The 26,366-nt window shown below is 39.2% G+C and overlaps 1 protein-coding gene across 2 annotated transcripts in view; it reads left to right on the top strand.

Annotated features, from left to right (window-relative positions):
* tafa5l (TAFA chemokine like family member 5, like) overlaps positions 1 to 24,223 on the top strand; it is an 80,542-nt gene extending 56,319 nt beyond the window's left edge. Inside the window, exons 5-7 of one of the 2 annotated variants that reach the window (XR_001812558.3) lie at positions 14,022 to 14,185; positions 17,571 to 17,614; positions 21,626 to 24,223. Coding sequence is in view for 1 of the 2 variants with exons in the window: in XM_017466955.3 (XP_017322444.1) it covers positions 17,571 to 17,594 (24 nt within the window). In the remaining variant the exon portion in view is untranslated. The remainder of the gene's footprint in view (positions 1 to 14,021; positions 14,186 to 17,570; positions 17,615 to 21,625) is intronic. The other variant, XM_017466955.3, reaches the window with a different exon arrangement.
* Positions 24,224 to 26,366: the final 2,143 nt, after the last annotated feature.

Raw genomic sequence — 26,366 nt, 5'->3', positions numbered from 1 at the left:
TTATAAAGCCAGTAGGGAAAATAAATATGCATACTAAAAATAGGTTTGGATACTTAAAAATGTGTGGTGACTATGCATAATAAACACAAGTACAAACATGCAAAGTGTGCAAAAGAAGTTTGCTTACAAAATAATGTGTCAAAAAATAAACGTATGCTTAAAAAAATAAACACAGCATGCAGTATGTAAATACAGCAAATAGTGTGCAAAATAAATATGCATACTAAAAAAAGAAGTATGCAAATAAATATGCATACCAAAGAAGGAGTATATAAATAAATATGCATACTAAAAAGGAGTATGTTAAAAAAAATATGCATACTAAAAAAAGAAGTATGCAAATAAATATGCATACCAAAGAAGGAGTATATAAATAAATATGCATACTAAAAAGGAGTATGTTAAAAAAATATGCATACTAAAAAAGAAGTATGCAAATAAATATGCATACTAAAAAGGAGTATATAAATATGCATACTAAAAAAGGAGTATATAAATAAATATGCATACTAAAAAAGGAGTATATAAATAAATATACATACTAAAAAATAAGTATGCAAATAAATATGCATACTAAGCACAAGAATATATAAACATGTGCAAAGTGTGCAAAATTAATATGCATACTAAAAAGAAGTATGAATAAAATTTTGCAGTGTCCAAAGTATGCATATAGAAACGCAAGTTTGCATACTTGAAAAAAAAACAAGTGTGCAAAATAAATATGTATACTATACACAATTACACTAAATAAGTATTCATACAAAAATACACAAGTTTACATGCTTAAAAAAACAGATCTGCATACTACACATGAAAGACTGCAAAGTGTGCAAAATTAGGATGCATACTAAAAAAAAAGTTTACACACAAAAATAAGTGTGCATCAAAGTGTACAAATACAATTGTACAAAGTATGCAAAATAAGTATGCACACAAAAAAGTAAGATTGCATACTTAAAAAAAAACAAGTGTGCAAAATAAATATGCATACTAAAAATTGGTTTGGATACTTTAAAAAACGTGTGGGAAGTAACTCTGCGTACACGTGAAAGCATGCAAAGTGTGCGAAATAAGTATGCATAGAAAAAAGTAAGTGCCAAAAAGTAAATGCATGCTTAAAAGATTAATAGGCAAGAAAGTGTACAAATAAGTATGCATACTAAAAATGAGTTTGGACAGGTGTGCATACTAAAAAAAAAAAAAGAAAGTGTAAATAAATAGGCCTGCTAAAAATAACTAAAAATCAAAGTGTGCAAAATAAGTATGCAGAGTTAAAATTAGTTTTGATTTTTAGTTTAGTTAAAATAAGTTTGGTTAAGTGCAAAATATGTAAATAAGTAGGTATGTGAGGGTGGCATTGGGGAAAGTGTGCAAGCAAAATCCACTCTGCTTCTATCGCTATGTTTAAATGGTCATGATGTTACCATTTACAATAATCATGTTCCTAATCATTCTACTGTCATACCAGCAGTCTTTGTGTTTCTGTATACACCTGTAAATATGAATATGCAGGTTGTTTGTGTGTGTGTATGTGTGTGTGTACATGCACACATATTTCCTTTTTTTTATTTCTAGTGCGCAGGTGGTCTGCTGTAAGTATTGTCTGTTCCAGCATCGTGTGTGTGTGTGTGTGTGTGTGTGTGTGTGTGTGTGGTTACAGTTTACGTTAGCCTGCAGCATCGTGTCTCACTGCCTGTGGCAGCTGCTGGAGATTTCATGCTCATGTTTCTCACATCACATAATCAAGCCTGACAGCTGAGAGGACCGTGTCTGTATATGTGTGCTTATGTAAAAGATGTGCACTTTTACGCTTGCATATTGGCTCTATGATCTTGGTGTGTGTGTGTGTGAGAGAGAGAGAGAGAGAGAGAGAGAGAGAGAGAGAGCGAGCATGTTTCTAGCACGTTCTTCTTTTTTTACACGTAATGGCAGGCTGTGGAGCTGCCTTGTTGTCATTGTAGATTTGTTGTTGGAGGGTTCAAGAGCAGAAGATTTGCAGTAGTGTTATCTTTGGGTGGAGCTCACACTGTGTAATGAAGGGTGTAAGAGCATTACCCTGTGGTGCAGTAAGGCACACATGCCAGTCCTCCTTATTCTCAAGGGTGAGTGCCTGTTTTCATCGCCCTCATCGCAAAACCCAATCAGATATCTAGTATTTTGGGGCAAATTTCGGATAGATGGATCATAGATGGATGGATGAATCATAGATAGATGGATGGATGGATGGATCATAGATGGATGGATGGATGGATAATAGATGGATGGATGGATCATAGATAGATAGATAGATAAATGACATAGTAGATGACAACCCACTTTATGTTCAAGTCACTACACAGTGGCTACGCCATATTTCTTTTTTATCTGGTTTGGGTTAAGGCTGTTACTATGATAGGCCAAATGTAGCCCCGCCCCCTGACAAAGGCAGTGATGGACTTAGTTGATTGAAGTGGATTTTAGTGGATTTAATTTCAGTCAGCCTGGTCTGTAATGTTATGGTTTGCAGATACTGTACTGTATGTTACTTCATAATCCGGAATAAAACATGACAGGGGCATGCTGTTACATCAAAATAATCAGCCGTGTAAAAGTGGAGTTACTGTTACCACCCTGAAGTTCCTTATGGCCCAACATCACAATGTAGTTCATTATAACATTAATTATAAACCTTGCAGCCAGATCTACCGTCAGCGCTGCTGCTCTAGAAAATGAATCAACAGTTTCTGAGCTGTCAGAATGGGGAATTGAGCAGTGCTGTGGTATAAAGTGGGATAGATTTTAATAGACGAACCCCTGCTTTGGTTTGGAAAATCTCCCAGTGTGTGTGTGTGTGTGTGTGTGTGTGTGTGTGTGTGTGTGTGTGTGTGTGTGTGTGTGCGTGCATGAGCTTATGAAGTATTATATAAATGTATTTATTGCTTCTACATTGCTGTGTGTGTGTGTGTGTGTGTGTGTGTGAGTGTTATGTAAAGATGGTTCAGGCTCAGATGCACTACAGTGAGGCGTGCCCTCTGTAGCAGCTGGAACACAAAACACCCCACGCTGTATGTAATGGGCATCAATCCAAAAAGTGTGTACATGGATTTGTTGCATGTCCTGTGTGTGTGTGTGTGTGTGTGTGTGTGTGTGTGCGCTCAGTTTTGCACCTGCAACCTTTCTAAATCTGGCCCTCCCTCAGGGTGTGTGTTAGGAGAGAGAGGAGACAGAACCAGGTTCTGACCCTTTAATGGAGTTAGCATATGCAGGATGCTGAAGCTCGGCCAGACATTAATATAGATCACCCACCAGAGCCCCAAACACACGGTGCCATTTGTCTTCACTAGTGAACTGCTGAAAGGTTCAAATTTGCTGTATTCTCCCGAGCCGGGTACCGCGACACCACACGTGCTGGAGAGGCGGTGAAGGAATGCAAGCAGCTCACGCCTGTTCCACCACAATGCTCATAGCCCATACTGATCAGAGTTAAAGAACTAACAAGGGCTTTGCTTTAAATCTCATGCTCTGTTCACTACTTAGCAACAGATGTCGTATTGACCCGAGCATCGCTTTAGAGTTTACAGCAATACACCTGCAGGGTTTCTTTTAAGTCACCAAGTATAATTCCTTTCCCTCTGAATTATTAAACCGTTTTTATGTATGTTGGCATTTAAAATCCCTTCCTATGAGTGAACATCCTCCGGTTGGTTTGTGTGTGTGCGTGTGTGTGTGTGTGTGTGTGTGTGTGTGTGTGTGTGTGTGTGTGTGTGTGCAGAGCTAGGAGTTTAAAGTCCCTGTTAAGTGCCTTGAAACTCATATCGTTTTTCGATGTCTTGATGTAATTTGCACTGAAACAGGAAGTCAGGGCGGGACATATCGAGTGGCCCCTCCCCCTTTTTAAATAGCCGTTAGCATTTAGCTTACCTCACAGTCAGGAAACCTACAACTGTTGGCAGCGGGAAACTTCAGATTCTAGAAAGCGTTTGATTGGACAGAAAATCTGATATAGAAGCTGCAGGCCAGAATGATGTCATCAAAAATGTTGATCCATATAGGTCGTAGAGAGAGACTGTAAACTTTGAACGCGTATGTCTTCTAAATGTGAATTTTGCCTTTTTTTTGGAGCACACTAGCTTATAGATAACCTTAAGGCGAACATATTCCTACTAAAAGGCACAAAACTTCAATTTTGATTCCACTGGGATAAATTAAAATTAAATATGAGGTGGAGAAATCTTCACAATGTCTGTGACTAACAAACAACTAACTGTTTTTTTTTTTTTTTTACACACTATCATGTATTCATCGATTTGTATTTTTTTAATACAGCACATATTGTTAAAGTAATGATTAACTAGCTAACGTCAGTTAACGTTGTTTGAACATCGAACGCATGGACGTTGTTTACATCAAGTATTTTGACTCCCAAGTTAACAAACCCATCATGTATGAAGCACTGAAATAGATTTTGTATGGAACTAACTTGTGTCATGGATGTAACTATAAACATTAAATGTAACTATAAACAGTTAACGTGTCTCGCTGTGGTATAAGCAGAATAACACAGTTCGGGCTGTGTTGTTGTTGTAAAATAATCCTTCGCTTTGCATTGGGCATTATTGTGCCACCACTGCATGGATTATTTTCATATAACAGCATGGTCCACCTTGTGCTATTCCTCACTTAGAGAAGAGAAGGAGTCTCCGTTTTCAGCGCTTTGTAAAGGTCATGGGTAAAACTGTCACTTTATGTTTTCTGACACTATCTTCAGGACTTCTCAGTAACAGGTTGTCCCCTCGAAACTATTGGGACGGCATGGCAAATTCATTTGTTTGTGCTCTATACCATTTGGGTTTGAGATCAAGAGATGGATATGAGACGAGAGTTTAGTTTTTTTTCTGGTATTTACATCTAGATGTGTTAAACAACATATTACCTAGAACCTTTTGTATCGGACCACCCAATTTGTTGGGTGGTCCGCAAAAGTATAAGACGGATAAGTGTTGAAGTAAATGAAAGTAATCAACAGTTAATATTTTGTTGCATATCCCTTGCTTGTAGTAACTGCATCAATCCTGTGACTCATTGGCCACCAAATTGTTGCTTTGTTCGTTTAGGATGCTTTTCCAGGATTTTACTGCAGACTCTTTCAGCTGTTGTTTGTTTCGGGGCGTTTCTCCTTTCAGTCGCCTCTTCAGGAGGTGAAATGCTGTTCGATTGGGTTAAGGTCTGATGATTGATTTGGTCAGTCTAAAACCTTCCACTTTTTCTCCTTGATAAAGTCCTTTGTTGTATTGGCAGTGTGTTTTGGATCATAGTCTTACTGCATGATAAAGTTCCTCCCAGTTCATTTAAATGCATTTAAATTGGCAGTCATAATGTTCCTGTAAACTTCTGAGTTCATTCTGCTGCTGCCATCATGAGTTACATCATCAATAAAGATTAGCGAGCCTGTTCCAGAAGTAGCCATGCGAGCCCAATCCATGACACTACCTCCACCATCCTTCACAGATGAGCTTGCATGTGTTGGATTATAAGCAGATCCTTTCTTTTCTCCTGTTTCTCATACATCCACAACATAACTATAAATGGATGTTTTCAAATGTATTCTTTAATAAATAAAACATTGTTAAAGGAATAAAACACTTCATGATGTTATTTGAAACTAATTACATGTGCGGTGGTAACATTAACTCGCGGCATCATTTCCTACAACCTTGTCGTTGATTATTTTGCTATAACAGCATTCTCTGACATGTTATTTCTTATACAGTACTTGATTTGAACTCAGTGGCTGGTTATCGGCTAGCTCAGCAGGACATGTGGTACATCACAGGCCTGAAAGACTGGGAAAGAGACTATATCAGGGTAGAGGACTCTTGCGGTACTGGGCTATAATCATCTGTATGCTGATAAATATGGCTCATAGAAATGCTGTAATATATTCATGGTGTTTTTATGGAGCCAGTTCAGGTTGGGTACAGTTCATTATTTTTATTAGTTTAAATTGCTTTTAGAGCCAGGGGATTTGTACTGGGCAGAGAGACAGAGAGAGAAGAGTACAGAGGTTCTGGGTGGCCTAGAGACTACTGTAAGAGGTGTTTAGAGACATTAGCTCGGCAGAATGGCTAGCAGGAAAATGCTGAATCATGTGGTCAGCTGTTCGATGGTGACCACACAAGCAAAAGGGAAACTGTTACTGAATCTATTCTTGGTAGCATGATGTGGCATTGAGCGTGAGAAAGGTGCTGTATAAATAAAAGGAGTTATTATTAGACGATTTCACGAGTTATTAAACTGTAGTTATGTAGGTGTAGCGTGCATACACACATCACGGTGTACACAATGAACAATGTCTTCACAATATAACATGCAGCTTGTTTGCTAATTGGGAAGCTGTTTGGGATCAATGTTAATGGATGGTACGTTTAAAAAAAAACGTGTTTGTTGATATGGTGACGTTTTCTGTGACGAGGTGGTTGGTTGGTTGGAACGTGTTGCTGTAGGAAAATAATCAACCTCAGAATGGGAACAGTATCTATGCTTTGTTGAGCCGCATCACAGCAACCCTTTATCCATTTTATTGATAACACTTGATTGATATTGTGTTTTGTTAATGTTTTCTCAAAAACATAGGATAAATCTGTTAATAATGTATTGATTCACTGTAATGAAGACGGACACATGTGCAAGATAGTAACAGTAAGTATATAATAAGATTGATCACTTCTGCCTTTAAACATCACCCAGTGTTGTATCAGATACAATCTCCGTTTCAACATGTCACCCCAATCTAAAAGCACACGATGGCTCATTGACTAGGATACCGAGCTCAGCAAAGTTGGCAGGTGTAAGACAATGTGCTGGTGATAAATCTTTAAAAGGCATAGTTCAGAACACAAGGTTCAGATTCTCCGTACATAGTTAGTTTGGTAGATTACTGATGAGTTTCTTTCAATTCCATAAGGTTATGATGTATATTAAAGTCTTTTGGCACATCATTGTCAACATACAGAATAAAATCTCCACTTTTGGCCGAGCATGGGATTATGCATAAAAGGCGATCCCAGCTAACCCTTTTTAGCTTTTCTAAACATTACAGTTCTAAGACCATTTATAGAAAACATTTCTAAACATGCCTACAACACTGCTGCTGCATTGCTAGTTGGAGGACTCTTGAAATTTAAATAATGTTATGTTTTGTGTTACTGGGAAGGTTGTGAGGAATGTTCTTATAATACTGTAAAGCAAACCATTATTACGACGGAGGTTTTTTGAATGTTGCAGGAACGTTATTTTTGGGAAGATGGATCTAACCTTATTCGGACCTGATGAATACTTACTGACTGACTGTCAGGGCTGTTTCTGGCCATTTTGGTGCCCTAGGCTAGATTCCTAATAAAAGATGCTGTGCTTTCTTTCGTTTGGGTGGATGAGCCAGGCTGGGACAGAGGTGTTGGGGTGAGCCCAAGCTGGTGGTGCCCCAAGCAACACCTAGTTTGCCTATGCCTAGAAACTCCCCGGCTTACGTTCCTAATAGCAGTTGTTACTTTTGTTGCTGAATATGGATTGACATTTAGCACCTTGGCAGTAAATTTGTTGATCTCACATCTAGGATGTTGCTGTCGAAACACCTAGAAATGTCTTCCTGTCTAGTTTTCAATCTGCTACATTGTTTCTCTTTTTTACTGTCTGTCCATTTTTCTTCCTTGCTATCTGTCTCATTAGTGGCTGCATTTTGTCCGTGCATGTTCATTGCACTGACACAGGACCAGAAAGAGACAGAAAGTGATTGGAAAAGTAAGAAAAGTGAAGGCTTGAGAGAAGATGCGGATAGAAGAGACAGTGGTAGAATGGCATTGTGGACTAAAGAGAATGAAGGAGCATTGCTGAACAGCGAAAGCGATGAGACAGAGAGTGACGGAGCGACGTCGGAGACGCAACAGTAAGGCGTATTATTCTGGGAGCCGTAGCTCACTGAGACACTCAGGCTGATCTGATGGGGTCAGACTAAACACAGCATCTCATACAGGCCCCCCCCCCTTCCTTCCTTCCCTTGCTGCAGTTGCTTTCCGCTCACGTCTCTCTCAGTTTGCCCACGCATCCACCCGCCTCTGTTAAAGGCTACTAAATATCTGAGGCACAGGGGAATTGCCAATCCTCGGAGAGTCTGTACCCTTTCCAACCTTGCTCTCTGCTTGCTTTTATCGAATGCATTTATGAAGCCAAACACTTCTGGCTCGCCAGGTCGGCTGATTTGATTTTTCGCTCGCGCTCCCGTTCTCCAGGAGGGAGTTTATGAAGGAGGAGAGGAGGGGGGGAGACGGATGCATATGCGGCATTTCAGTCTCCAGAGCCAGCGTGGCACTGCAGGGCATTGCTTAATACACCACTGACAGTCTTCTTAGCCATGCTGGAAGTATTGTAGGGACTTTTCCCACAATTGAAAACATGATGTGTCAATTATCAAAGAACTGACATTTGGTAGGCAGTCAGTAGAGGTGGAGGAATATATGACTCTGCAAAAGGTTACACTGAATCATTGAGCAGACCTGAACTTTTATACTCAAAATATTATCTCAAAATCCAGTTACTTCATAAATAGACATCTGTTTTGTTACTGGAATGCCTTCTGCTTTTTGTGGTGAGCCATAATGCAAACCCCTGGAAAAACTTTAGAGGAAATCCACATGCATAAGCTTTAACAGAATAAACAGTAGGAACTTGTAACAAAGAATAAAAATGCAATCTTGCATATTGAGGATTTAGCACTTTAAATCAGCACTTAATTTTGAATACTTCACAGTACTTACTGCCTTTGGAGAGCAAAACTGCTTTGTTGCTGAAAGAAACTAGATCAATAATAATAATAATTATAGTAATAGTAATAGTAATAATAATAATAATAATAATAATAATAATAATAATAATTCTGTTACTTTAGGCAAAATTTCGATGGCAGAATATTCGAGAAAGAAATATATATTGTATACAGTAGTGCCTACCAGAAATATTGACACCCTCCACAGAAATGATGAAAAAAATATTGAATAAATTAAAAAAAAAAACTGTATATGTAATAAATATACTAATTGTAAACAAATAGCCATCTTTGGATAAAAAAAATTATTATTATTTATATATTTGTTGTCCGTCTCCAGGAACTACATTGTTGCCTTTGCCCCTGTCTTGTTTCCCTGGGGTATAAATATGAGGTTGCACACGTGTAAAATCCCTTTTTATAACCTAAAAAGCAAATCACTTTCAACACAAAAGATACAGATAGTTCTTCAACAATCAGGTAGTGTGTGTATATATAAAAAATAAAATACACAAACACTTAAAATTCTATTAGACACAATCAGGGTCATAATAAAAATGTCTGGAATAGCCGCTGGACATTGGCCAGAAATTGGAGCCATGAGCATACTGATCACTTTCACTAGTGAGGTGAATGCTAAGCTAAGGGAAGAAAAAAAGACTGAGCAGTTTAGTTGATTCTTGAGGTTTTACTTACTGTAACTATGGATGCATCTATACAGTTACTGGCATCATTCTAATATCCAATATCCAATATGTTTATTTACTCATACTTGTATTATGAGTACTATGTGATATACATCTAGTGTATGTTGTCATGCTAATGCAAGACAAAACGAAATGGCCACAATCTGTATTACTGATGGCAATCAAAACAAATCAGCCTGCAAACTGTGCTCTGTGAAAATATCAAGAGGAGGAACTACAGCATTGCTAGCAGTACACATCAGCAACCAACACTGCAGCAAAGCTAGCTAGGGAGGAAAAATGTCTGCAGACAATGCTTTTTCATTTCAGTACTGGCATTGGCGAGTAACAAAAACATTTTATGTACTCAGTCTTGGAAAAACTGGTATTTATGCATCCCTAATTAGTACTATTAAATGCCTTGTCCAAAACAAAAAGTTGTTTGGAAGCTTTGCAAGAAAGAGGTGAGCAACCCAGAAAATGCAGTACCTAAACTTCACCAATTGTCACTAAAACTACTTCTGGCATGTGGTCTAATCAAAACTGCACACCATCGGTATGTTGTACTAAATGGAAGCTGTGAAAACCCTGAAATCCGTTGTGAAATATGGTGGAGGACATCGTTTTGGGGCTGTTTTACAGTTGATTGTCCAGAGGCTCTTAGGAAGATTGATAGCATCATAATTTCTGCTAAGTATCTAAATATTTAATCTTTGAACAGGATGATGACCCAAACACCCATCCAGATAAACACAGAAATGGCTGCAGAAATACAAAATCAATGTTGTGCAAAGGCTATCTGAGTCTCCTGAGTTCTGAGTTCATGTCTAATATCTCACTGAAATGTTAGTGATTTCTAAAAGGTTTCAACAAGACAGCAAAGAAGCTTTTGATGTAGAATTTTTTTTTTTTTTCCTGCATAATTTGGAACAGGAATTTCATTTGCACTGTGATGTGCTCTCTCTCTTTCTCTCTCTCGCTCTCTCTCTCTCTCTCTCTGTTTTATCTATTTCTCCTATGTCAAAAAGTCACTCTGGCTGCATCAGAGCACTATTCTTTTAGCCACTTGGGCTACATATAGCCCGCGACCACCATCACCCTGCTTTGAACTATCATTTTCTCTATATTTGTGTGAGTTCCTGCACATCCTAAAAGAAGGTTCTGGAGATGTTTGGTGTGGGTCCAGTCCATCAGACCCTGATCACAGCATCTCCAGCAACATTGCTCACCAGTAGTGAGGATGCGCCACCATGCAAAACACAACATCTTCTGAAGAGTATCAATCTCTTAGTATGGAGGCTGTTCTGTCTGATTGAAAATGTTCCTCTGATTGAAAATCTTTTCCGCGGTTCTCCTTCTCATCAGTTCCCAAGTGATGCAATAGAAAAGCATTCGCCCTATTGTCAGGAGATTTGGAGTTTCCAATCTGATAATTCAACCACCACCCGAGATCCTGACAATTCCACAGCCAACTGAGATCCTAACAACTCCACAGCCATCCAAGATCCGGACAGTTCAACAACCACCTGAGATCCTGACAATTCCACAGCCAACTGAGATCCTAACAACTCCACAGCCACCCAAAATCCAGACAGTTCTACAACCACCCAAGATCCTGACAATTCCACAGCCAATGAGATCCTGACAATTCAACAGCCAACGAGATCCTGACAATTCAACAACCACCTGAGATCCTGACAATTCCACGGCCACCTGAGATCCTGAAAATTCAACATCCACTTGAGATCCTGACAATTCCACAGCCACCCAAGATCCTGACAATTCAACAACTACCTGAGATCCTGACAATTCTACAGCCACCCAAGATCCTGACCATTACGTTAGTTAGAAAATTGTCAGATTGTCTTATTTATTGCCATTTAAACATTTAAAGATAAATGTTGTCTTTTTGTCTAACTGGAATTTTGTGTAACTGGACCTTCACAAATTTGTTCTGAATACACCTCATCTACATAAACCTCTGCCTGATAGGCTTCCTGATCCTGCATGGGAAAAAAAACGTGCATTTTTAAGGCCACATCTGTATTTTTTATTTCTATTTTTCTGTACTACTGACATTTGCAAACCAAATTTCATTGCACTTGCACTATTGAAGAATTCTATTCTGTTAAAAGCTATTTCCATTCTCTGATGGCACCTCAAGAAATGTAGTTGACTTCCCCGGTCTGTTTTCACAACAGATCTGCATCTCTGTGTATTTGACATTCACTACAGTGCTCGACTCTATAAATAAGCACTTCATTAAATGCTCAGACCTGTTCTGCATCAGAGCTCTGCTGTGCTCTGTAGCTCAGCTTGCAGCCATCAAAGGCGATAAATCAATCTTTAAATGGTTAACTCAGTAGAGTCCTAAGGACAACGAGCTCCACTCACACTTGCCTCCTGCAGTAACCTTGGAGATGGACACTAGCACAAGTGTGTGAATGTGGATTTTTTTTTTTTTTTTTTTTTGTCTAACACAGTCCTCAAAATCTAATGCTACCTAAGGTTTTGTTTTGTTTTTCTTTTGTTTTTTTAAACATAACATGTTGTCATGGTGACGTGCTCTTCTCAGCATTGGCACAAGTGGACAAATCTTCAGCTTAACTCTGCTTCAGTCAATATCAGGATACAGATTTAGACATTCTATTTGACAATGGATATTTAGTAACTTCTGTAAGCAAAATGCTAGTATGGAAAATAAGTGTGTGTAATGCCAGGAAATTATTTTTATGGTAGTAATGAAGTGATGGGAATGCAGCGTCTTAAAGCAGCACATCATGAAATTGAATTATAAACTCACTCTGAACTTTATAGAATGTGAATGTGTGTGTGTGTGTGTGTGTGTGTGTGTGTGTGTGTGTGTGTGTGTGTGTGTGTGTGTTATAAATAAATTATTTTGTGTACAGGTTTTTTCTGCACTCATTTCTGTGGCCATGTTTAAACTGTTAATATTAGCACTGGTTATGTTGAACATGGCAGCCGATTGTTATTGTGTCATAAAATATAAGACCCAATCAGGCTCCGGTATGCAAATTCAGCACATGCAATACAAGTGTCACAGTTCCCCCTTCATATTACAGTTCCCATGGTAGTCAACGGCGTGTATTTGTTTTGATTTATGTTCTAGTCCTGTCTCTGCCCCCGTCCTATTATTGGTTTGTTGACTGATTGTGTTCACCTGTTCTGTGTTTATTTCCATTTCCATGCTTTTGTGCAAATGTCTCAATGTGAAATCTTAGTGTAGTTGTTGTCATTAAGTTCAAGCCTTATTTTACATGTGAAGGAAATGTTCGTTATGTCCTTTTACTATTGAGTCATATATAAAATTTGGAATGAATATACTTCTGTCTTGTACAACTTAATTACAAATATTTCTGTCTTGAAGACTTTCCTGTGTTGGAAAACTTTTTACCTTTAACAGCTTTACCTCTGACTGTTACAAATAATTGACACTGGAGACTCCTTCCACAACACTAAACGTCTCCCTTATACCAAGCATCACCATATCAACAATTACACACTTTTAAAATCTTTGTATGTGGAGCATCCACCCTAGTAGTCCCTGTGAATTAGCTGTTACCATAGAAACAATAAAAATAAAATTAATATAGACCTGTGATTTGCCTTGCAGATGGAACGACTTTCAGTGCCGCAGTTATAGAAAATTAATCAATATAGAAAAAATCAGAATCAAGAATTCTACAGCGCTATGGTGTAGCATATTATATCGTGTGTGTGTGTGTATATAACCTGTTATCGCCACATTCCTTGTTGATGTTGTTAGAGCCTGACAGGCACCATGTTTCCTCCATGGTACCATCAAATGTTTGTAATAGATGCTGACAATGTATTCTAGCTAATTTGTCTCTTGCTGTTGGAAAAATGTTTTCCTGCTCTCTTTGTTATGAAAAACACTAATTAGATTCAGTGCTACTGCTGATTCAAGCCAATTCAATCTAGATCCAATGCAATTGGAGTTAGAGGATGGATCTTGCTGAGCTGGCAGGAAGAGCCATCGACACATCGATTCGACGATGCCATTGTTACGATCTTTGATCACCAGAGATATGACATGATGCGGCCATATTTGTTGTAACGGAGAGTAAACAGTAAACAGTTGTGGTTCGCATTCAAGCTCATTCCTCCACCCCCCGCAGAGCTGAAACACCTGGAGCCGTCGCTTCATTTGCACTAATCAAAGCTAATATGCTCAATTAGCAGAGTACACATTAACAATCTGGGCCGAAACGCTAGCGAGGCGGTGTACCTATTCTTCATTCTCCTCCCTCAGACGTGTGCCCAGGGGCATCTGCCCTGAAATATTAGCACGCAGAGGAGAGGAAGCCGGATGGCTGTTTCAGATGATTGTACGCATATTTAATTTTTTCTTTGTCTCATTGCAAAGTACTATTCAGACAGGATACGATTTCTGGATATATGTCTGTTAAGTAATGTTGCTTGTGGATGTCTGTAGTGATTACAATAGATTCATTTAATACAAACTGATTGTTTCAACCTTTATTATGTTATAGGGCGGTGGTCACCAAACCTCTTCCTTGAGATCTACTTTCCTGCAGGTTTCATGTCCAACCAACATCTAACGCACCTGTTTTAGTTCATCAAGGACTTCTTAAGGCAGGTCAGGTGGGCACAATTATGTTTGGAGCCTTCAGGAAGGGAGATCTCCAGGAACAAGGTTGGTGACCACTGTTATAGGGCAAGTTGTAGGCTGTACTAGGAACTCAACAACTGAACCACTGGAAGCATGGCTTCTCTGTCCTTTTCTCTGCCATGTTGCCATTTATGTAGCTTGTTCTAAGTTTTAAACCATTTTTTTAAACCAAACCTCTTTTCCCATTGAATATTTACCAACATGTCTATTTGGATGGGATATGCACGATATGTCCAAAATATGTGCTTTTTGAACAGTCCATTCCAGATTCAGTCCCAACTTGAATGTTATAATAACCTTCACACGTCTGAGAAAGCTTTCCAGTAGATTTTGGAGCGTGGCTGAAGGGATTAGTGAGGTCAGGCACTGATGTTGGGCGAGGAGGCCTGGAGTGCATTTGGTGTTCCAGTTCATCCCAAAGGTGTTCAGTGGGGTTGAGGTCAGGGCTCTGTGCAGGACACTTGAGTTCTTCCATTTCATCCTTGACAAACCATGTCTTCATGGACCTCACATTGTGCACAGGGGCACTGTCATGCTGAAACATGTCTGGGTGTCTTAGTTCCAGTGAAGGGAAAGTATAATGCTACAGCATACAAAGACATCCTGTACAATTGTGTGCTTTCAACTTTATGGCGACGGTTTGGAGAAGAACCACATATGGGTGGGTCAGGTGTCCACAAACTTTTGGCCATATAGTGTATATTGATCTGAGTTCTGGAGTCATTTCTACAGATTCTTCAATAGAAGGTAAATGATGGGAATGTGCAGTCCATAAATATGACTCAAATCCTAGAGATGCACTAGTGATTTCCACTAATTCCATTACCCCACCTCCCCATGTAAAACAAATCCAGTCTGAATAGAGTGTCAGACATCCATCTCTTCCAGACTTCCCAGTTTTTCTCACTGCAAACTACACACACTCTGTGTGGATTCCTCTCCCTCTGTCTGTCTCTCTTTCCTCCCTCCTCCCTCAGTTTTACCTACTCACCTTGTTAGCCTTTTAATTAGCAGGAACTGTTCATTGCAAGTCCCTTAAGTGCTGCCTCAGCGTTTTTCCTTCAGAGTTCATGTTGCTCGATCGATAGCCAAGCATGTGTGAGGTCCAGACGCTCCATAAAATTCTTTACTCTACAAAGCAAATGGGAGGCAGGAGAAGCTAGCGTTTGATGCACCACGGTCCTTTCTCTTTGCCTGCTTTATTTATCCTACTTTTTTTAATCCTGCAGCAAGCCTTTCTTCAAAAAAAAGAAAGTCATTCCATTCAGGGAAGGACAGAAAGTAAAGGGGAAACACAAATCAAATCAGAAATTTGGCGACTATTCACAGGATCCTATTTTTTTGCTTACTCCAGCTTTTACTTTTTTCCTGCTTTGATTTAACAATGCAGCGACGGTACTTAGCATTTAGATGACATGTTTCAGGAGAGGAGCTATAGATCAGGCAGGCTGTGTGCAGGGTTTTGCCGAGAGCACAATGCTCCTCAAGCAGACAGACAGCTGGAACACACTAACCGTCCACCGAGCCAACATGCACTGCCAACACGGCTGTTAATAACAATGTAGGGAGCCAGTCAGCTTGGATCTAATGCCAGTCTGTGGCTCAAGGGGGTCATTGGCATACAAGCAAGTACAGTGAGCCCAAATAGCCTTGACTTGCCAAAGATACTAAAGTCCTCTATGAGAAACTCCAGGGATCTTAATTGCTTGGGAAGTTGGAAGTGTCCTTAAACTTGATGCTTAAATAAGAATGAAAACTTTAGCAACTTATGGCCGAGGCAGTCTAAGGCCAAGGATAACGTGGACGTGAAATATACGTATACAATGGTAGCATTTACAGAATTAGTGAAATTATAGCATTGTCTATCATATAGAGTTCTGAAATAGGATTCTTTTTTGCATGTATCTCAACCAAAAGTTAAACTTCTAGCATTTTAAATATCTCCCAAAAGTGAAAAGGGAGGAAATCACATTTCAAGATTTCATTCCGACTGCAGTGCAGGAGCATTGTGGACATTCTGACAGCCGTTATCTGATTACAAACTGAATTGATTAGGTTCGTGTCTGTTGCTAGGATTTAGGCATCTTTAGGCAGACGGACTGTTTTTACCACCACATTTGTTAAACTGGCTGCTTATGCAACATGATCTTTGCAGGAAGATTTGGTGAGAAATATATTTATGCGTTCTTAAAGCTGTCAAAGTTTGTTCTGGGCAGAAAAACCTCATTTGGACCGAATCCTGATTGTTTTTCATTTTTGTGGTTGTTTGCATTAATTCAGCCACAGCATCATCTGACAGGTTTTCCCAGATCACTGCACATCTCTGATTTGTTGCTGGGTGCAAAACATGGCCAATGACTAAAAATGACTAGGGGTCCACTAATACGGGATGCTGATATTCGATATTTATCATCTGCCAATGCCACTGATGCCCAGATATACCTCATTTTAGAACATTTTGAGATTGGCTTCCATTTTAGCGTTGCAGACCAACCATAAAAGTATTTATTTATTTTATTTAAGTTTTCGCCAAACTGGATAACTAGTTAAGAAGATAGATAACAATTCTCTCACTTAAATGAGACTCCTTATATAAGATGTAAGATAAATAATAACGACAGAAAATGTGCAAATTTGAGTTTAACATTCTCCTCACACCTCCAGGGTCGGGGGTTCGATTCCCAACGTGGGCCTGTGTGTGCGGAGTTTGCATGTTCTCCCTGTGCTGTGGGGGTTTCCTCCGGGTACTCCGGTTTCCTCCCCCAGTCCAAAGACATGCATGGTAGTCTGATTGGCGTGTCTAAAGTGTCCGTAGTGTATGGATGGGTGTGTGAGTGTGTATGTGATTGTGCCCCACGATGGACTGGCACCCTGTCCAGGGTGTACCCCGCCTTGTGCCCGATGCTCCCTGGGATAGGCTCCAGGTTCCCCGTGACCCTGAAAAGGATAAGCGGTATAGAAGATAGATGGATGGATTGTCTATTTATTTATTTATTTATTTATTTATTTATTTATTTATTTATTCATTCATTCATTTATTTAACAATTATTTGTTCAAGATATTATTGTTAAGATATGTTTAAGATATTATTGTTTCCATGAATTGCGTAACAATAGCAGACTTCTCAGAGATGGGATTTAAAGTCAGTTTTGCCAAAAAAGAAAAGTGCAATATTAAAAGTTTGCTCCTATTTACATAGGGAGCATGAGCTTATGACGGAAATCCTCTTAAGCGTGTAGGAAATCCAGTTCAGGTGTAGCATTCAAATATTGTTTTTATTTATGTAAACCCTACACAAAGCCTCTTAGAGTCTTTCGGTGTTATTATTATTTAATGTATTCTCTGATAGAGCTAAAGTTTTCTGTAGTCTAAACGAGTCCTAAATGTTTTCTTTTTCTCGTATTTTAGCCACTGCCCAAGGAGCCATCTTAAAGGATATCAGCTGAGAGGAGGTGAGGACATCTGCACTTGCATCAAAGTGATTTCTTCTTCTACATGTTTTTTTTTTTTTTTTTCTTGGTAATGAAACAGATAAATGTAATACAAATCATTACAGACTCTAAACAGCACTTAGTAGCTTGTAAAAGAATTCTAATAAAATTTCGACCTGAAAATAACCTGTTCAGTTGACACCAGCTAATTTTTTGACTTTGTTTCTTTCTGAATTTTATGCTCACAACACAGATGTTTCAGCTGGCTGGCTGTAAAATGTGTGATTGCTTTCATCAAGATCAAATCAAGACTAATAATTAGACCGCAGCTCGTGTTTACAGTGAGTGATTTATCTGAAGCCTAGAGGGATAAATAAATAAATAAAAATCGCAAAAAAAAAAAAAATTGCATGGGAAATGAAAACATAACTGGTTTCTTCCACTATCACTTCCTAATTGGTGGTTAAGGACTCAGTCCAAAACAACGTGTGAGCTAGCTGAACTGTATCTACGTGCACCCATACACCAAAGATGTCTACTAATACATTCATTATAATTAACAGTGTTTATTAATGAATGAGTTCTAAACAGATTTAAATACAAATACTTTGTAATTTTTAGCACATCGCATGCCAGTGGAGAAAAATGAAACGCAGTTCCTTCAGGAAACTACCATGCGACATGTAATAGACATGTATATATTAACGAGGACTAAAAGACAACAATAAATACAGACAATAAATACAGATAACAATACCATAAGGTCCACAGAATCACACGAAATTTAACAAGTCACATAATTAGGAAATATATGAAATACATATAAAGTGTGGCAGCAGTGGGGAGGCGATACATCTAGTTTTTAATAAACTGGTGTAATGTACTGTATGAACATTTTATCAATACTAAGTGAAATATACAGTTATTGCACATAGTAATGTATTAATAATATTGCACTTATTGAGTGAGATAAATGTAACGAGGGTTTGTCACTCGGTGATGTCACTGTCAATGGCTGCGCAGTAGGCATTGTTCAGATACACGTTTGCGTATCTTATGTACATTTGGAGGATTAAAAACAGCATCTATTAGAAGGCATGTCAAAGCCAGCCAGAACTTCGCTTTCTGTGTCAAACAGTAAAACGTTTAGCATGAAGAGTAACGTTAAACAGACCGACGAGCTCGGCATCGCTTTCAAACTTGATGCCTTCGATGTTATGTTGATCATGACATGACCATACATTAGACAAATATTTACTAATCTAGAAGACTGGTACTCAAAGGCCACTTTCTGCTAGGTTTAAATGGTTTTTAAAATTCAAACATGTACTGGGATAGGAAAACGGTTAGTGTTAGTACTCAATGACGGTCTAGAGTAGTACATAAGTGTGCAATTTGAGACATGACGTTAGTTTTTGTATTCATTTGGGGACACAGTCTGACATGTGCTGTACTGCCTCCACGATTTACATTGGTATTGCAGCACACTGACACTTTGCGTTCATTTCTCAAGACGTGCACAAGTGGTGCGCCGAATGACCACAGGATACATGTGGCAGCCATCTTTTGTAAATGTTTGTGTAATTAACAGCAAGTATAAATTTGTCTAAAGGACTCTTTGTAAAGGGTGTGTGAGTGTGTATTTGATTGTGCCCTGCGATGGGCTGGCACCCTGTCCAGGGTGTACCCCGCCTTGTGCCCGATGCTCCCTGGGATAGGCTCCAGGTTCCCCGTGACCCTGAAAAGGAGTAAGCAGTAGACGATGGATGGATGGATGGATGGATTCTTTGTAAAAGCCTAAAACAGAGAGTTTCCTGATCAGACAGGGTTGTAATGAACATTTGAGGAACTGTTGAATGTACAAAGAGGTTAAATAGATTTGAGCAGAACGAGACAACATGGAGGATGATTACCGATATGAAATAAATTCCGAATATCATACCAATTATAATCATTAGTAGTAATCAGAATTCCTTAGGTCTTTTCTAAAGCCCTAGAGGGTTCTAAGGCTTCCTCTTTAAAAGCGAAAATATTTTTATTATTCAGTTTTCAGTTTCAACTTTGTTGGCAATAAAACGGCTCTCCTCTGCCAGCTCACTCACTGTTGTAAGCACACGCTGGAGTACAGCTACAGAGACCAAAGCAAAGCAGAAATAAAGTTGAATTCTTATCATTTATCCAGCCGATATTGCTCAGGCAGGCCTGATTAAGCTGTCTTAGACAGGAGCCACAGGCTCAGCAGCAGGGCTAGAGCGGGATTAGAGGGCACGCGTGGGCCATAGCTACAATGGCAATCCACAGATGAAGGAGGAGATGACCATTCAGGACGTGACTGGCAGCCTCAACGCTCTTGGCTGCTCGCAGAGTAGCGGCTCAATCTCAGTAGTCACACACACACACACACCCTTCACAGGCATCCCCTTTAGAATCAGCCTCAGAGGAGGAAATGAAACACGGCTGTATTTAATAAGATATATTTACACTCCAGCTGTTGTTTGTCACTCCTTGCTTCATGCCGATCCCTCTGGGAGTTTGCCGGATGGGAAACGGTGTGTTAGCTTCGGAGGGAGAAATAGAGGTGACGTTGGGACATGACGTGGGTTTATATGCGGCCTTAAAGCAATTAGTACCTGTCAATCAAGGGGAAGTGCAGCTGTTATGGTTCGGTATTATTTGACAGTAATTGCTATTATTTGCATAAGGATTTTTAATGCTTTTCTCAGGATGGGTAACAAGGATGGTTGTGGATGTTTCGACAGCTTCGGTTTTTCATTTCCGGGATTAGTCGGCCACGCTGCAATCTGATTGGTGCAAACGAATCAAAGATGTTTCCACTTTCAACTATGACGAGATACTTAATTGGCATGATGATGTTTTAATAATATCTACTCTGCTACATGGACACCACCATGTCAGGGTCACTATTGTGATAAGAATGATCCACTACACAAATCATATCTGATCAGCAGTTGGTCGCATTTCAATGATAACAAGTTGTGCATAGGAATATTCATTAATCATATACCTACAAAATGCACCTGTATGGTAGGTTTACATGATAAAATGCCCAGTTAGTTCTTGTACAAGATAAACTAGCAGCTTAGTCTATAGCCCAAACAACATGATGTACAGGCAGTTACAAATTTACTCTGTCAGATGTTTGGACTATTTCATGCATTATTAAAAAATGATGTGGAGGGAAAAAAAATAGATATAGCACTGCGTGTACGTGTTGTGTTGAAGCCCATGGCAGTGCTTTCTGCATTTCCAGTTTGATGCAGCCTCATCATCAGAGGACTTATCTCTCCCGATTCGACAGAGAGAAAACCACATGAATCGCAGGCAATTACAGACAAACCGGAAGAAATGGGGGAAGTGGAGAAATCATAAATATTTATTTGTGAAAGGAGGGTTGGAACTTATGAAATTCTGCGAAATTATATTTAAGCCTATTAAAGATTCATTTGGTCAGTGAATTTTACAAATTCCCATGCTGAATTATTTATTTAAGTGGCAAAACGTGTTATGGAGACTGTTAGTCTCATTCCACTGACTGTAGCTGAATTATAGATTCTCAAACTGATGTGGGACGTTGGATAATGAGAAACTGTGGGATTAGGCTGGAGACATGCCAGCTCATTTTATGAGAGCAAACAGAAATCGGTGCGCACAGATATGAAAATCATATGAAGTAAGTCATGCAAAAATGTGCGCGTATCACATTTGTATCCTCCGCTGTATCTTTTAATATAAATCTGAAAAAATTCTATTCTAGACTCCGTCCATCGAGCTTACGCCTCCTGTTCCTTGCTGTAAAATATGACGCACGAGGCGTGATGGAATTTTATTGTGAACCGCATGAAAACAAAATAAGCGAGAAGATCAATGAAAATGCAAATGCGAGCCAAGAAGAAAAAAAAAAGACATGAAGCAGAACACTGCATGCTGCCCGTTTCTCTCCGTCTCCTTTGATCATAACACGCGGTGTTTTTTTCCCTGCTGTGCTCACGCTCTTTCTTTCTCTACATGCAGGTCTATTGACATTCACGTGAACATTGCAGACCAGAAGACATTCATCAGACCAGCACATCTTATCCATCCTCGCACCCCGGAGCTAAAACAAGACCCCCCTACCACCACCACCACCGACAACAACAAGCACCACCAACAACCACCCACCAGTCTCTTCCACCTCCTCGATTCTTACAGGAGCCTGACTCTTTGGACATGAACAGTCAGGCACCTCCAGGAGGACATTCAGTGTTCTCCTTGCCAGTTTATGATGAGATCATTGTAAAACCCATCCATCTGAGATTCGGCAAAAGAAGCACATTGCTTCATGTATCTGAACATGCAGAACAAGCGTGTAGGAGTATAATACAGCCCTGTTTGGGATGTTGGATGCTCCACCGACCGCTCTTGATGACTAACTTCAGACTCTTTCTCCACCCCAGAGACGATCCTGTCTTAAAGACGGGAAGTGTTTTGTGTTTTGGACATCAAGTGTATCTCGTAAAGTAAACCACAACAATGAAATGGGATGAAATATCATCAAGCGGCTGAGGCGACTCATTCCTTCGCCGTGTAGACTTCTTGACCTCTTTCCCCTGTTAATGAAAACAGGAAGTCTTTGATCGTGTTGATCTTACTGTCTGGTATTTTCAAGTGTAAAAGACTTTCCAGCTGCATCCTGCTTTCCTGCGTCCCTTCACTCTTTGCTTTCAAGGGTCTGTCTACATAGGATCGGGTATATTCTTTCGACGAACGCGCCATTTTGCCTGTGTGGCAACCTGCAATGACACATGAGATGAACCTTTGAGCTAGCTAGGATTAAAAAGGTTGTGTATGTGTGCACGCGTGCATCGCAGGGCCACGTGTGCCGACGGGGGTCAGATCGCATCAGTGTTCTGTTGTTTGAACATCCATCATGTAGATTTCTATGCTTCCAGTGTCCAAGGAGCGAGAAACATGTTTGCCTCTTATTTCTCTTAGCTTATTGTTCATTTTGGTGGCCTGGAAAAATGAAAAGCCACACCAGAGAGTGTTTATGTTTAAAAGGAAGTGACATGACGGACATAAGGATTGTACGCAGCAGGGTCTAGCAAGCATAGAAAAACAGGCGGGAAAGAAAATGGCCACTTTCAGTGAACAGTAGGTTAGTAATTTATCAGTCTGGAGGGGTAGGCTGAGCTCCCTCGGTTGTGAATTTTAATGGTGTTTTATGGATCCTAATAAAGTCTGTTATGCTTCTGGCAAATATGCAGAGCACAACATCCCTCGCTTCCAATTACTGAGAAACTCAAGGAGAGTCTTCAGCCATTCATCATGCTGTACTGTTACCAGAAATGGAGAAAATCTTTGTCTTTCTCTCTCTCTCTCTCTCTCTCTCTCTCTCATCTCTTTTTCCGTCTATGGTCTTTATGTCCAGATACCCGAGAGATGTGACAAGTGAGTCTGTTCTCACAAGAGCATTTAAAACTGAGCAAAACCACAAGCACTTTTGTGAAGGAGGACAGAATACCGCAAAGATAAAAATGCGATTTTACTAAAATCTAAATATATTTCAATCATAGCCAAATCTGAATGTTCGAATGGTCTATTAAAACAGTCTTCCTGTACACATCTGGCAAATCGCGAAAAAGTATGAAATTCAGAAAATTAACTAATTCTGTGCACTAACACAGCCTCTTCTTGTTTTTGTGTTTTTGGAGAAGAAAGTGGTGGTGAAGCAAACAAAGCTCTCTTTTTACCTGTCAATCCACATCCCTATCCTCACCTGTGGTCATGAAAGAATAATGTTGGGAGTAGCAGAAATGAGGTTTATCCGCAGGGTTCCTCGACTTAGTCTCTAAGACAGGATGGGGAATGAATGGATGGTATAGTTAACGAACTTTAGCAAGAGAACAGAAGAAACTGAAAGTTTAAATAGAATCTGATAAAAAAAATTTAAAAATTAAAAACCAGTCTTGATAATGTCCGGAATCTTCTCATGTGGAAAGGCCATCACTGAAAGTTTGGCTGTAATTAATTTCATCCTAGACCTATAAAAAAAAAATAAATAAATAAAAAAATCATAATCCAATTTCACTTTGAAACGTTGCCATGCGACTTTTTAAAGCTTTTGTTTCTACAATTTTGTTGTTGTTTTTTTTGCTACAAGTTTCATCTCATATACTATATACCGAATTGGACACTGGTTTAAAGAAAGGAGGGTTGGCTTTTCATTGCCTTTTTTTTTTTTTTTTTTAACTTTTCACAGGCTTTTCACTGCAATTGAAACTCACCTTGCTGTAAGTGTGCACTCTCACTTACAACCTGATCCATTAATAGATAACTACTGTATTAAACATGGACCTATTAAACAGGTCCCATTTAGACCTAGTATTAAAGTGCAATCCATGTCTGGATATCTTATTTAAAGAATGAATGCTCAAATTTTTCTCTTTGCATTATCTCATTTCATGTGCAAAACTGGTGAACTGCTGGGACGTGAACCACCGTTGTAAAGTGTCATAGTTTCATTGAAATGAACTGAGATGAAACATGGCAGGTGTAGGATGACCAGAGATGATCAGGGTGTCCAGCTAGCACCGAATTTATCTCTGCTGAAGAGAGGGTCATCCTTGTTATCTGTCTGGGAGCAACGAGTTGTGGGGGGGGGTTTCATGCAAGATAAATGAATGGCATACTTCAAAACGAGCAGCCATATGTTCAGCTTCATCTGCTAAAGCTGTAGCCTGCAGGGTTTTTGATATAATCTGAAGACCTTAATATGAACCCACTGTAGGGATTGTATTCACACCTGGCTGAGTCTCCCTGTGATCCAATCACAATGTGAGCCCGACTACCTGCAGACATGGTGCTTTCTCATCTGATCATATATGGATGCCTGTGCATTTTTATGTGCTTCATTTTATTCAGATAAGAGCACATTTTAATGCAATAGGTCCCACTGATTGCCAATTTATCATTCATCAGTAGCCAACAGGCAACTCTATTAAAGGCCAAAGAGACCGCAGTGCTATTTCACTCTGACACAGCCATCCATTCCTGTGTCATCTTGCTGTCATATTTATGTACATATTTACTCATCGTAAGCACTACTTGGAGATACGGAATCAATAGCACTGCAACATCAATCTGTGAGCCGGACAGTGGAATGCAGGTCTCGTTATAGCTGATCTCTGGACTTTGCTGCGTCTTCATATGAGCCCATGTGCTTTAGGGACTCTTTATGTGCTTTGGGGACTCTAGATTTATCTGTCAAACCATAATGCTTCAAGCAGGCACACTTAAAAAAAAAAAAAACACACACACACACACACACACACACACACACACATGGCTTAAAGTTCATCAGAACAGAGCTGGCTTCCAAGGCAATGACGGAATCATGTGGGAGTGGAGAAAGAAGAGTAGCTTGACACATGCAGACATCTCATGAGGGCAGGGGGTGAGTACGGATATGCGAGACTGCTTTTTAAGGACTATTCTAGTGTTTTTTTGTTTGTTTTTTAAATGCATCTGTTCACCAGATCTGTAGCATGTGAGCACTATCCACATTTTTTTGTTGTTGTTTTTTTTTTTTTCCAGATTTCCCCATAAATAAGGGAAAAAACAGGAAACCCAGTTGACTTGAAACACACCTATAATGGAAGTCTAGGGGCACTTGTTAAATCCGTAAACATTCAAACACATGATGATATAAATTTAAAGATACGGTCATTAAATTTTAACACTAGAGCAACATATTTCTCCCAAAATATGTAATATATAAAAATGCGTTTGCATAAATGACATAACCACTGCACTTAGACTTTCTCTTCCAACAGGTTTTCAGTTCATTTAACACTACAGAGAAAAAAAAAAATGTGTTGAAATTCTTGTCCATGAGGTGGTCTCGCTAATTCTTCAACTGTAGTGGGTTTTGATTACAGCGAGAAAGCATTTCAAACCTGAATCAGCCCAAACACAGGAAGTAAAACAAACATGACACGTGTTTTGCAGATCGAGCTAAGTTCTGCGGAAATGTGATGTATTCTGGAAATTTGGACTGACAAACAAAAAGAATAAATAAACAGTGGATGCGATATAAAAACAAAAAGTAAACTAGTCATTTCTGGAATTATCTAGTAATATATTGAGTGCAGCTCCGTGTTCTTCATGCTTGGGTGATTTGTGAAAGGTTCTTTTATTTTTTCCATCATCGTTTTTCTGACCAATGAAATACAGTTGAGGTCATAAGTTTACATACAGCGAGCAGAATCTGCAATTTAAAAAAATAAAAAATGTTAATTAGTACTGCCCTGATTAAACTATTTCACATAACAGATGTTTACATATAGTTACATATATTGTTTTGTTTGTTGGGAAGCATGTAAATATCTTATGTAGCTTCTGAAGGGCAGTACAATTGCAGTACTAAATGGAAAAAATAATGACGTTTACACCGACCATCCTGTTCAAAAGTTTACACCCCCCTGGCTCTTAATGTATCGTGTTACCTTCTTGAGCATCGGTGAATGTTTGCGCCTTTTGTAATAGTCGTGTTCGAGTCCCTCAGTTGTCCTCGGTGTGAAAAGATGTATCTCAAAATCATACAGCCGCTGTTGGAAAGGGATCAAATATGCAGAAGATGCTGGAAAAGCAAAGAATGTGTAGGACCTGGAGGATTTTTTTTTTTAAGAACAGTGTCTAGATTAACTGCTCAGGATAAACAAGGGACTCGCGAACAACTCTCACAAAACATAGACACAGGTAACGACACAGTATT

This window comes from Ictalurus punctatus, chromosome 5 (genome assembly GCF_001660625.3).
Source record: "Ictalurus punctatus breed USDA103 chromosome 5, Coco_2.0, whole genome shotgun sequence".
Taxonomy (NCBI): Eukaryota; Metazoa; Chordata; class Actinopteri; order Siluriformes; family Ictaluridae; genus Ictalurus; species Ictalurus punctatus.
Note: the sequence above shows the minus strand (reverse complement) of the source record. Positions and strands in the feature narration are given on the sequence as shown.